At 40.6% G+C, this 14,384-nt stretch overlaps 1 protein-coding gene across 1 annotated transcript in view; it reads left to right on the forward strand.

Moving 5' to 3' along the window:
- Positions 1 to 2,148, forward strand: part of LOC113110085 (dapper homolog 3-like) — an 8,227-nt gene extending 6,079 nt beyond the window's left edge. Inside the window, exon 4 of the mRNA XM_026274093.1 lies at positions 908 to 2,148. Within this exon, the coding sequence (XP_026129878.1) occupies positions 908 to 1,974 (1,067 nt within the window). The 3' untranslated portion in view covers positions 1,975 to 2,148. The remainder of the gene's footprint in view (positions 1 to 907) is intronic.
- The last annotated feature ends 12,236 nt before the right edge of the window (positions 2,149 to 14,384 follow it).

Raw genomic sequence — 14,384 nt, forward strand, 5'->3', positions numbered from 1 at the left:
ATTTCACTCTTTAGTTCTAGACTGTCCTTTAAGATGTATAGAAAAAGTGTGTTGTATTTTGACAGTGAAATGGTTAAAGCGGAGACTTCCTGTCTCTCACACACACACACACACACAGAGTCATGAGACCTTAAAGCTTCAGTGTGAAAATGCACTCCTGTTGAAAGAAAGACCCTCTCTGTTAGAGCGAACACACACACACACACACACACACACAAACACAGACTGAAGCACAGTCTTAAATGTATAAAGGCCACGTTGTGTGTGTTATGTTGGATGTTTAGACTTTTAAATCAATATTAGGGAGGCAACAATACAAAAATTTGTTTTTCAAAACAAATGATTAAAAGAACGAGTCTGTACACTGAAGAAAAACATGGGTTATCATGTCTCCAATTCAAGTTTACGATAATTATTATTTTTTTTTTACAGAAAATAGGATGGAGTGGGCATTGTTGAACACTAAAAACACATCTAAGTCTGTTTCATTCATACTAGTGTTGGGCTACGATCCAAGTGAACTAGCATTATTCACAGGATTACAGAGATCGCCCCCCGATGGCAAACCACTGTAACTGTTTTGAAACCGTTACAGGTAGGCTAGGCGATTTCGGAATGGCTAGCAATAGCAACTAATGAACAATAAAAACATTGACACCCAATCAGAATCGGTCCTGCTACAACAAGCTCGAGAATTTAATGACATGCACAACTGAGAATAAACAGACAATGAAGTCCACTGCTAAACAGTTTTAATGTTTATTGCACATCGTCACTCTTCTCGTTATTTCTCTGTAGAACCGAAAGTCTCGTGTAGGAATAGGGTGTATAAGCACTAAACGGTGTTGGTTTAGGTTGAGGCTGCTGTATGTTGTTTCACGCTAACTGTCAGCGTCTCTCTCTGTAGGAGATGTATTGGTCAGCCGTGAGCTGAACGCTCGCGCCGCGGTTCCCCGCTCTTTCTCCGCACCCTATCCGCCTCTAGAGGGCATCACTGAAGACGAGCCGTGGATCTGGCATCCCAGTGAGGAAGAACCCGACGCAGACGACTACAGACAGACGCAGCATGCAGAAACGTACATCCTGGGCCTGATCCAGCGGCGCTCGCCTCCCGCCCGACCCACTAAACCCCGCACCAGCCTTGGACCTGATGCCCGAGCTGTGGTCCGACAGAGCAGTCTGTGCCGCAAGGATCCGCCGTACATCCCTGAGGAGAGACATGCATGCTATCCCCGACTCGCCGGGATCCGCTGTGGAGCTCTGGATCCCAGCAGCAGCGAAGCCGAATCCTATCCGAACGCTCGCTCGGCATCGTCCGACGAGCTGGTGAACGCGCAGTACATCCCAGCGCAGCCGCGTCACGCTCCCACCGCTGCGCACCGAACACACGCCGCTCACAAACCCACCACCTCACAGCTCAGAGCCACGGCGAAGAAGTGCCGCTTCACAGAGGACAAGATTGCGCAGAAGAAACCTGGAAGGAAAGCATGTCGTGCTCAATCCGAGAACAGCCTGCTTGGGCAAAGAGAGCGCAAATATAACACCATGGAGCGCGATGCTCAAGCCAAAACACGACGTGGCTCCGGTCACCGCCGCTGGCGCTCCACGCTAGAGCTGAGTCAGGACGAAGCAGAGACGCCTCCTGAACAGCCAGTCAGACGCTCACGCAAACCTCGGGTCTACGCCCAACCACATCATCATCATCATCAGTTCCCACCAGACGGCTACGCGCTCCGAGAGTCAGAGTCCAGTCTGAGCGAGGCCGAGTCTCCCGGCTCCAGCTCACTCTCCAGTGACTCCGACGAGAGCGGCGGATTGGTCTGGCCACAGCAGCTCCGCCCACAGCTGGCTCCGCCCTCTCCATCACACCCGCCGCAGCCCAAAGCCTTCGTGAAGATCAAGGCGTCGCACGCGCTCAAGAAGAAGATCCTGAGGTTCAGGAGTGGATCACTGAAAGTCATGACCACCGTATGAGTGACAAACGCCGGACTAATCAGGATGACCCTTCGCAGGGAGTTTGATTGACAGCTGATCTGACCAATCATTACGCCGAATCTGCTTTTGTCTGACAGACAATCCAGACAGGACTAGTAAATTTATGGTGGACTTGAACTTTAAAAACGTTACATTGACATCTTTACATAGTTAATACAAGATACCTTCTGATGTTCATTCATGTTTATTTCATGCTTTAAGTATTAGTAAAGCAGACGTTATGTTTGCAAAAAGGTGGGAAATTTCCCGAAAATTAAAAAAACATTCCAGAAATTCCAGAAATTTGTTGGAATCTGTGCAATTTTGGAAAGTTTATGGAAAATTACCAGAAATGTTCCACCCCAAACTGAGGCGTTACAGTGATTCGTCACGTACACACTGCAAGTTTCAGGAGTGACTGTTTAAATGTTAAAGGCCATGTTGCAGGTTAACCACCACTTTCGATTAATGGGTACATAAATCACTCAATATATGTATAGCATTTTGTAAAATGTCTCAAAAATGGTCTTAAAGACCAGTTTTTTTACGTTTTTGCTATTAATGACGTCACGTTGGGGAGCAGTGGAGGAAAGGTAGCCTCAGCCTAGTATGATGCAATGTTCCAGGCAACCAATAACCCATGTTTTTCCAGCCTTAAACCCGTGAAAGTGCACTGGAACGGCAGTCAAACCCGTGACTTCCCACCCGTGATCTCGTGTTTCATACTAGATCGATATTCTCCGAGTTCTGACGTCACACAGCACGCGAAACAACGATGACAGTCCCTACGAATAATACTGCCTACGGATGCAGTGTTTATGCAAGTGGTACACGTTGAAAAACCGATTTTAGGTCAATGTAACGTTGCAATAAAGTAAATATTCTAGCTACAATTCCTTGCGCTCAGAAAGTTTGGCGTAACTTGCCTGGAACGGTATGAAGTTGTTAGTCGTGGTATGAAATCGTGATTACGAGCTCAAAAACCTGCCTGGAACGCAGCATCAGAACTATGGCGACTGACTGGGATGAGGAAGAGGTGGCAAGAGCCAACATGTATGATGACCCACACCGGTGTGATTTTGAACCAGCCAGACGTGAGAGGGCAAATGAGGAATTGTCAGGAACTGATGTCCGTCAAAGCCTGTAATGCATGGCCCGAGGAGAACGAGTGGAGAGTTGGTGAAGTGTCCTGGTGCTGCACTTGAGCTAGTCTACGAGCAGCAGTGCACAATAACCACACATATATATATTTTTTTTTTACTGTAACTGAATAGCACCGAGTGAAAAATCAACGTTTTTTGCGTGCCGTCCCATGGAAAGCTTGTGCTGTAGGGAAGTGAGTGCGTTGGGGTCGCTGTTGGTCAATATCTCTCTATCTATCTGTCTGTCTATCTATCTTTATATCTAGTCTATGTATTTATCTATAATCTGCGCTATCTGAATGCTCTCGTCTACTACTCGTATCTCTCTAGTCACTCTCAATCAGGGGGCAAGGAACTCGACCGGAAGTTGAAGTCGGGCGGGGGCTGCCATCTTTTAGCAGAACTTCACTTGCGTTAGCATTCCCATTGACTCCCATTCATTTTGGCGTCACTTTGACAGCGAATAACTTTACATCTGAGGCGTTTAAAGACTCCGTTTGTCCATTATTTATTTCTAAAGATACACGACAATGTATAAAGGGCTCCATTACCTTCTATGTTACATTATGGCCCCGTATAAACCGTTTTTGTAAAAAATAGGCTAACGATTGCGTCATAACCACTCGACTCTCTGTCGCATTACCGTACAGACAGGAGGAGAAGCTCGCAGGCAATTAACTTAATATGGCGTACTGGCGTTACATTTTAAAATACTATACAAAATAATTAATCAGAATACTTACTCCTGCTCACTCACGACAAAGAACTCCCCGCTTAAGCTCGCTGTCTCTGCAAGATTAACGATGGCAGTTTGTACGCACAGCTACTAGAAGATTTACATCTGTCAGACAGGTTGCTGACGTCGTCAAGCTTCGTTTGAGTCTGCGCGTCAGAAACGGAAGTGCTGAAAAACGCTAAAAATGGGCTTCACTTGTCTCAATTCAGTTCCAGTGGGGTCGCTGTGTCCATTTCTTTTACTGTCTATGCTCTCAATGCTCTCAAGGCGGCTTTGGTAAATTCTCTCCCCAACGTGACGTGATGCAATGCATTGTGGGAGAAAGGAGACCGCTGTAAGATAGTACCTACTTTTTCGTATTATATTCCGTTTTTTGATACCCAACAACATAAAATGCAATGGATAACAGTTTAAATGTTTATTACCAACAAGCAAATTGCACAAATTAGTTGAAAAATTAACCTTGCAACACTTTAAATTTAAGTGATTCCTGTAAATGATCGTTCCATGTGTGTGTGTGGAACAGCAGCCAGTCCTGCGTTTGTAACCATAGCAACATTCTGTCATCTTGCAGGAGTGAATAAGAATTTAGCCGTTTGGTATCTGCCATTTTTTGGCTAAAGACTTTGATTTTTACTAAACTACCGCTGATAGACGTGCTGTATTTTGTTTGTGCTCGGGAGGCTGCTTTAGAGAGCGCTCTCTTGCAGTGTTGCCATGTGCTCATATTTACAAGCACTTTTAGGCATATTGTTTGGTCTCGTCTCATTAAGCTGGGCACTTTATTTAGTTAATAATAAAGTGATCAGTTGTGGATGTGAGTTTTTATAAAAACTTTTGGTGTTATAAAACATGAAACATGTGGGTGTTTTAGTGTTTGTTTGTTTGTTTTTTGTGCTTGATCTGGCAACTCTAACACTCTGCTGGTATTTTATCTAAAGAGCCCCAAAATGCTATTTATTGTTTGAATTTCTTAAAAAAAATTACCTTGTTTCATGTCAGAAGTAACCTCGTTATCTTGTGTGTCAGCAGGTTGTCAGTTTATGATTTGCTCTGCGATGTATTTTTCACTGCGTGAGAGCTGCGTGGTTAGTTGAGCATAGCAACCGTGACTAAGGGGGGCGGACCTTTGTGAAGGGTCAGTTGTAATATGGATTTGAAATTAAGAAATTTCAGTAGAACACACACACACACACACACACACACACATATATATATATAATTTTTTTTTTTTTTTTTTTTTATATACTTTAAAATTATTAGGACTGTTCAGTAGTATTATAATTGTTTTTTGACTTGTTTTGGCTTGTAGAAAACTCAAGTCATTGGCCATATACAGTACATACATTTCCCTAATAATGCCTTAATTTACCCCAAAATCTTCCAAATTGGAGCTAAACCGCATTAAGCAGCTCACAGATCAAATCTTTATTTCTAGTCTGTTTATGATGGACTGTTGTGTTGAACTTCTTTCGACTGTGGTTCAGTAAATTCCTCTTCCTGTCATTCCAGTTGAGATTCCTGTTGAATATCTTGTTTATTTCGGCCAATTCAATTCAACTTCACTCTTTAATTCTGATGAATACCAGTGACTGATGACGCATCTGATGTGTAGCGGCTCACGGTGATGTTCATGAGCAGACGGTGATGCTTTAGTGTTTGAGGAGAATGAGAGAAACTGATTCACTCTTACTGACTTCACACACCGTCTTGACTCTTAAAAACAGAAATGAAACCCGCTGAACGCATCACGTGTGTAAATGCCTGGAAATGTTTCCTATATTTATGAATGTAAACTGTAAATAAAATAAAAACTGTAAGATCATAACAATTTTATATATATTCATGTTTGCTTCTAGTTTTGTCTTTAGGGTACTGAATGAAATTATTTTATCAAATTTATTAAATGAAATGAGGGTGAAATATTAACATTTCGGTAAAAACACATATTTTTGGTCCATTTATATTTTATTTTGAAAAATAATAATAATTGTAGGGCGGGGTTTGTTTCAGTGCAGCAGTTGTTGATTGGATGTTGAGATGTGGGCGTGGCTCTTAAAAGTGCTTGCAGGGGTGGAGCTTTAAAAGCACTTAATGATTGGAGAAGACCTACGCATTTAAAAACAGATGACATGCCAACTGTGTTCCACAGAAGATATATTAGAGTTGATATTTTCATGTGAATCTACTGTAAAGATGAACTACAGGATGGATGTAGAGTTTGTCTGATCTGATGTACATGTTGTAGGTGTGTTTGTTTGCAGTGATCGTGGAATTTCCGGCCTTTCTGGCACGTGAACAGTGAATCTGCGGCCGCTCACATAAACACTTCTTCAGCACAATAACGAGCTCCAGCTGGAGCAGAAGACCCCGAGCTCGCCGCTTTATTAACACAACGCTGCAGGGAATGAAAGCATTCGAACCAGACGCAGAAGAGAGGATGTGGAACAGAGAGCCATTGATGGAGCTACCGGATGCACCGAGGGATTCTGGGAGTTTGCATAGTTTGAGGGGCGTCTACAAGACACCGTTCTCAACTAAAAACGGAAAACTCTTTATGCGCTTCAGCCGTTTATTGACCTGATAAGCCTAAAAACTACCGTTTTTGGAAAATTGTACTGTCAACATCTCAAGTCTTAACTACAGAAACATGAATTTGTGAAAATAGTGACATCAATGTGCGAGTATTTTACATTATACGTGTTTGTATAAAAGTGACATCGCCACCTACTGGTCTGTTACGAACACTACAGTGTTTTTAGTCATTTTTGCAGATCTGTGTGAACAACGATCGTTTTTTACAAATATCGCCTGCAAGCGAAATTTGTAAAAAATGCTAAAGAAATTATATGCTAAAGAAAAGATATTGTTCATATTTTAAATAATTTTATATATATATATATTTTCTTTTTTCGGTTTAATTTTAGTTAATGTTAAAACTGTATAGTTTTAGTTAATAATAAATCATTTTGTTTCATTGAACTTAGAATGCACAAATATATATATATATATATATATATATATATATATATATATATATATATAAATTTCCTGTACAAATAACCAGGATACATTTACTGGAGATGGAAAATGACTTAAGATATTCAGTTTTGTTTAAAATGTAAAAATTAATAAAATCTTAAATAAGAAGAGATATCTGTCAGAGTGGTCAGAAAACTACATTCAAAGGAAAAGCAAGACCACTTTTCTGATGCTGTTGGTGGATGTTTTTTCTTGTTTTAAGCAAAAGATTTAAGCCGGGAGAGATGGAGTGCAGCGTGTGTGTGTGTGTGTGTGTGTGTGTGTGTGTTTGAGAGAGAGTCACTCCATCTGGAGGTGGTTACAGAGGCATGTTCCCTTCAGGGCCAAGAACCTGAAGCATTTCCTGTGAGAGCCGGAGCGAGCCGGAGAGGAAGACGAGGGAGCGAGAGGAGAAAGAGGCGTATTAGTCGCTCCCGCAGCACATCTGGACTCCATCAGAGGAGACTGAGACGTGAGCTCACAGAGCAAACCTTCTCTGACCTACTTCTGCTCACGACGCTGCTGAGATTATCCAGAGCTCCAGAACATCAGCCTCCTCTGAGCCAATCACGTGCTTCCGTACCGCTCCACTGTGTGTGTGTGTGTGTGTGTGTGTATGGGTCCTGATCAAATACTGGCAAAATGCCAGCTAACAGGGAAAGTTATGAACTAACCTTCTTCAGGAAACATGAATTGAAGGAAAGTTAAAAAATTATCAGCTCTTCAATAACATTCTCAAAATCTTAATCACAAAAACATACTTCGTTAATCAAACTTTTTTTGTCTAAAATGTTTTAGTTGGATGTCCATCTAACATTTTTTTTTTAATGTTACTGTTTGTTTCAGAATGTTTTGAGAACATTCAAAAGTAACATCGACGCAATGTTTGCAAAATTACACAATTGTTCCTTTAACGTTAACATCAGGATAGAACATTCATAACAAACGCTTTCATAACGTTACGGGAACGATGGCAAAACTTTTCTTAGAACAATTTTCTTAACTAATGTTCTCAAAGCAGCTCAAAAATTTTATTTATATATCGTATTTTTTTTTAAGCGTTTTAGTTAGATATTCATTTAATATATTTTTTAAATGTTGCTACTTGAACATTCAGAGAACATTTAAAAGTAACGTTGCCATAATGTCTGCAAAATGACAAAGTGGAATGTTCCCGGATTGGTCACAAAACCAAGTAAAAACTGAACGTTCAGAAATAATGTTTTCAGAACTTAATGAGAACTTTAGCAAAATGCTCTGAAACGTTTGGTTTTTAGTTGGAGCAGAGCAGATTATCTTGATTTATGATTTTGTTTATACACTAAATTGGATTAGACTTGAGATGTTTGGCGATGACATGATAACAGCACATCTCTAGATTATTGTATTGGACAGTAGGCACTAGGTAGTGTGCAGTGTGACAGACAGTCACTCAGTTTTAGCCCCGCCTCCACTGCTGAAAGGGGAGGGGCCCTGCAGATGATTGACAGCTTGACTTCTGCAGCAGCCTGACAGCATCACAAAAACACAGGCATGTGCTAACAAAATCAACCTTTATTTAACTGATGATGAGATATATATATTGTTATAAGAATGTTCCATAAACATTATTTTAAGCATGTTTTCTCCTCACATTTGCATACAAGTTCTGGAAGCGTTTCCTGTTAGCAGTGGTTGAGGGTCAGAGGTCAGCTCTGGTGGATGCGAAGGGTTAAACGTCTCTCTCCAGCATGCTGTTCTTCAGGAATGTGAGCGTCTGCAGTCATGAGATGTTTAGTCTACATCTGAACTGAAGATCTGCTGATCTCTCCCTCCTGCTCTCTGTGTTTAGTTGGTAGCTTGGTTTGGTAAACTCTTCTTCTTTTATTGTGTGTGCTGGGATTGTGGCAGGACACAGTAAACAGCATCTGACTCTTTTTGAACACTTTCGTGAGGAATGATGTGCTCTTGTGTGTTACTTGCCCCATCCTCGTGTCAGGAACACTGCATTCTTCGGTTTATCAGTTCATGCATTTTCTGGGAATCAAACCCACTGCAAGTTACACAAATCAAGCACTAGACGTTAAAACTGAAACATTTAATCTTCTGATCATGCTTTTCCTGGGAATTTAACCCTTGGGCTTGGTGTTGCAAGCGCTGTCTCTAATGTTTAAACTAGTTTTGCATGGGTCTATGCAATACATATAACAGTTTGTGAGAAATGTTCTTGAATGTGAGAAGTATTTGGTGTTAGGAGCTTCATGAACTAAGCCTGATGATCATCATGACCAGGGATGAGTCTCTGTACAGTCACATGATCAATGACACTCATTCACTTCCATGTGATTAGTCACAGAGAAATACAGCATAAACCAAGAGATTTCTCAGCATTTTGTTTGACAGTTTTCATAATCTCAAAAGATTTCATTTAAATCAACTCTATGTAGTTTTGCCTGTTTTTGTGACTTTGGATCTGCTCCCCATGACCGGCTCTGTTGGGCTCACAGTGTTCCTGGAAAGGGTCTTCCTCCTCTTCCTCTTCCTCATGGCTGGAGGTCTGTGTGTGAAGAGGAGGCCACTGCAGTCCTCCGCTCTCCTCCGACGGCTACACCACGATGGAGGACAGACACACCTTCACCTTCCCCGGCTCCAGCTGCTCCGACGGCTCCGGGAAAATCTGCACCAACACACGGATCACACTGAGAGAGAAGATGATTCAAGAACAAGGGACAGTTCCTCTGCATCATTAACTCTCCCTCAAGATGTTTCAAACCTCTACAGGCTTTGTTGAACACAAAAGAAGGTATTTTGAAGAATGTTGGTAACCTGACAGTTGCCGGTACCCATTGACTTCCATTGTATTTTTTTTCCCTAGTATGAAAGTCAATGGCTACCAGCAACTGTTTGTAAAAATGTCTTCTGGGTTCAACAAAAGAAATCCACAGTGTCTTTAAATGAACTGTTAAATGGCGTCCCCTTGTGGCTCTCTAAAGCATTACAGCACTGTTCTGCAGAAAACTACCTTGTGCACAGGTGACATCAGTTCTGGTAGTTTGTCTTGTTATGTAACAGTCAAATGTGCTCAAGCTTTAGAAGCTGTATGAGCATTCAAGCCATTTTACTAAATGTGGATCATGAAGCACTTTATTCATTATTATCATCCCATGATTTTGACCTGATATGAACTCATGTTGTTTTTGTTATTTTATTTTACCAGACGGCAGCAATCTGTCCCAAACAGTGCTTTTAGTGGGCCGGTACACACCAGTACTCCGTACCACCACTTCCAAATATAGCTCTTGAGCATAAAGCCACCTCTCCATGTGCCCAGAATGTGCTTTTAGCATACCGGTACGTTCATTTGGACATATGTTTTAATAGAGGTTTTAATCCTTTGCCTGCCTGCCGCTTTTCAGAGCACCCTTCACAATGCACGCTTCCTAATTCTTCCTAGTTGGGAGTATGGAGTGTGAATCATTTGAACCAGTTCGGGAGTTCGTAGCGGGTTCGCGAATCATTTGAGTCAGTTCGGGAGTTCTTAGCGGGTTCGAGAATCATTTGAGTCAGTTCGGGAGTTCGTAGCGGGTTCGAGAATCATTTGAGTCAGTTTGGAGATCGCGAATCATTTGAATCAGTTCGGGAGTTCGGAGCGGGATCGCGAATCATTTGAGTCAGTTCGGGAGTTCGGGGCGGGTTTGCGAATCATTTGAGTCAGTTTGGGGATCGCGAAACATTTTAATCAGATCGGGAGTTCGTAGTGGGTTCGAGAATCATTTGAGTCAGTTTGGGAGTTTGGAGCGTGATTCATTTGAGTCAGTTCGGGAGTTCGGAGCTGGTTCGCGAATCATTTGAGTCAGTTTGGATGTTTGAATGCAGTTAATGCAGCAGCTCTTTCTAAGGGTATTTTTTCAAAATCCTTTTGCACATTTTATTTATGTTTAGTAGTTCTTTCTAGCTCAAGCAAATCCACAAACTAATAAAAGGATTTATTATTAAGGTAGTCTGTTGACTGCTGTATATAAAAGCCCTTCAATATAGTTGTTGTTATCTCAGGGGATGAGGGGAGTCACCAAAAAAAAAAAAAAAAAACACAGGAAATAATTTTTTTTTTTGGCTATAATAGAGTACCGGCACCACTTTTGGGCCACTTAAAGCACTGGTCCCAAATACATGATCAGTTCTTTATGTTTCAGTTTGCAGAAGTGTAGATTGTAGGGAAGTAACAGTGTAGATTGAAGGGAGGCTTTAAATCCTCCAACACAGACAGACAAGACAAGCTGAGTAAACAGATAAACAATATTTTTCCCTGTGTGCAATATTAGTCCCACAAAGCAAAAGTAGAATTATATTGTATAACTTTTAAAGAACAGTTATGAGAACCTGATTAATGCATGTGATGAATTACTGAGACCTCATATGATGAGAGCCTGAGGACATCACACACACACACACACACACACACACACACTGCTGAGCTGATGCATGTAAGACTGCAACAATATGACATTCAAGCATCATTCACTGATTCCAGTGTAAATTCAGTAAATGTTTCTGTACACTGTACGGTTCTCAGTCGTGCTCAAACCATCTGATAACATCCAAACACATGCAGTGACACACTCACGGTGTGTTAGGAAACACATGTACAGTGTCAGTGTTAAGAGGAAGAGCTGTAATCTCTGTAACGAGGGAAAAGCTCCACAGAACGAGACGCACTTTACAAAGAAACACTGGATGCTGTATTATAGATAGCTGTCTCAGTGATTTCCTCCTGATCTCTGTTCTGTTCCTCTGGAGAGTATTATCATCCAGACAGAGCAGTATTAGTGTCTCTGGAGATGAAAGCTTCATGTATTTAACAGGACAGGCTAAACGCACACTCATTGTGCCACTGGGAATTATTCACACTCATGTTTTTATAGTTAATGTTGCGATTTTTGTTATTGTGAATCCCAGTGATGTATTCACCAGTGTTGGAAATGTTACTTTTAAACTTTTTTTTTTTCTTTAAACAAGCTAATTGTTGTTTAAAGATTCTTTGACTGAAAGGTGTTTGTCTGGTAAGAACACACCACTAGAGGGAAACAGAGGACTAATGATCACACAGATCACTGCTACAGGCCTGTGTCTTTCAGTAAATACTGGCTTTTCACCAATAATCTCAAACCTGATTCCTTTATGAACAGCTTAAAGGCAGGGTAGGTAAAACATGTATAAAAAACTTTTTTTCCAAATGTGTTTAAACTTTATTTATATATCAATACATAATTAAAATGTAAGTACTCTGAAAAAGAAAGTATAAAAATCGAGTGTCTGTAGACCTCTAACGACTGTTTTAAAGACAGCTCATTATTTCCATTCACACCACCCCCTCCCTTCTGGGCGCCTTCTAAAGCCACGCCCCAAAACACATGAACGCGCGACTCCGACCACTGAGCTGGAAGACGCATAATTTACCTGAGACGAGCGGAGAGGAAGGAGCAGAGTGCATGTAGTGAAATCATGTCAGAATCACATGTAATAAAAATAACTTTATAATTATGAAGATAAACAAACAAGATGTATTTTAGTACTCACTATCAAGCTAGCATATTGATATTGGTAAAGTTTAAAATATATATTTTTTGATTCGCTAACGAGCTAGTTATCTATAAGGCAAAGCTAAAAACAGGTTGCATGATACACGTTTTTCCATTACCATCATTTACACTGTGATGAAGATGAATTTCGTGTAAGATTCATAACATATACGTTGTTCTGCATGTAAGAGTTTCCATGATGAAAGCATTGTTGACTCTGATGAGGACTAACGTTACACTCCAGAGACAAGTACCGCATCGTCAGCTCGAGGACAGGTCCGGGGTCGAGGGCGAAGCAGAGGAGGTCGTGCAAGAGGCCGTGCAACTAGGGTCCGAGGAAGTAGAGGCCGAGGACGGGGTGGTCGAAGTGCAGGGCAGGGCAAGGAGCACTTGAGTTCCCTCAGTTCCAGCCATCGCTGGAAAGGCACGCCGATATTAACTCGCGTTTTATTTCTTTGTTTATCCAAAGACTTTTTGTTCATTGCCTTTTCTTGTACTGTTACTGTCTTCCTTTTTTTGCCTGGTTTGCCTTCACTAACTGCATAGGCCGGTACAGTGAATTTTGCTTGCTGTTTCTCTGCCATTGTTTTGGTATTCCTAGGATCCGTGCCTCTTGAATTCCTCAAATCAAACGTGCGTACGCAAGTGGGCAGGTCATGTGTGGCAAAAGGGTGGTTGCCATGGTTGCGAGAGAGTGACAGTCGCCTAAGCCAATCCTATGTTTCGTGCCGAAAGGAAATAATGAGCTGTGTTTAATACAGATTAAACGGTCTAGAGTCACTCGATTTTTATACTCTTTTTATCAGAGTACTTACATTTTAATTATGCATTGATATAAATAGAAAGTTTAAACAAATTTGGAAGAAAGTTGTTTATAAATTTCTTACCTACCCTGCCTTTAATGTACATCAACTGCAACAGCTCCTTTACTTTATAGATGTTTGTTTCACACGTGGTAAATTAAACGTGTTAAAAGTGTCATAAATCAAGTGTGTTTTTCAGCTTGTTATTTTTTCTCAAGTTAACGTATTTCATTTTAAAGAGTATAATACAAACATGATTCTCTTACTTAGTATTTTTGTCTTGTTTTCTAGCATAGATATCTAAAACTAAAAATCAAGATACATTTATTGTATAAGGAAAATTAAGATATTATGTCTATTTTTCCTGTAAAAATACATCAAAATTTTGTTCGTTTTTCCTTAAAACAAGCAAAAACTCTTGATTAGGCTTTTGAATTAAGTTTTTTTCTTGCCCCATTGGTAGATATTTTTGCTTGTTTTAAACAAAATTAACAACACTTTTATAATCTTCTTAGAACACAAGATTTAATATCTTAAATCATTTTACTTGTCGAGTAAAATCATCTCAATTCAAGAATGTTTCGATATTTATACTAGAAACAAGACTGAAACACAAGACTAAAATACTTTTTTTAGAAGGCAGAGAGAAAGAGGAAGAGACACACGTCTGAATAAACAGAGGAAGAAAAGAGCAGAAGAGGACGAGAGAGAGAGAAGATTTCACTCCATTCAAACAAACTGACAGACTTCTGTATTTAGAGAAGCTGTGAGTGACGTGAGTGTGATAGCAGAGCAATAAAGACATGAGAGACACACACACAGAGACACACACATACACACAGTATTACTCTAAAAATGTAATGTTACTCTTAAAAGTAATTAACATAATCAAATAAGATCCTACAAGACAAAGTGAATTTCCATTTAAAATTCACAATGTCCCATATGATACAAATAAATAAAAGATCCTGCATGAAAAATTTAAATCCCATTAAAATCAATCAGAATGTCCAATAGGATTCAATAGAATTGAGAGTTCAGAGCGAGATCGCGAATCATTTGAGTCAGATCGGGAGTTCAGAGCGGGATCACGAATCATTTGAGTCAGATCGGGACTTCAAAGCGGGATCGCGAATCATTTGAGTCACTT

The sequence above is a fragment of the Carassius auratus genome, chromosome 10 (genome assembly GCF_003368295.1).
Source record: "Carassius auratus strain Wakin chromosome 10, ASM336829v1, whole genome shotgun sequence".
NCBI lineage: Eukaryota > Metazoa > Chordata > Actinopteri > Cypriniformes > Cyprinidae > Carassius > Carassius auratus.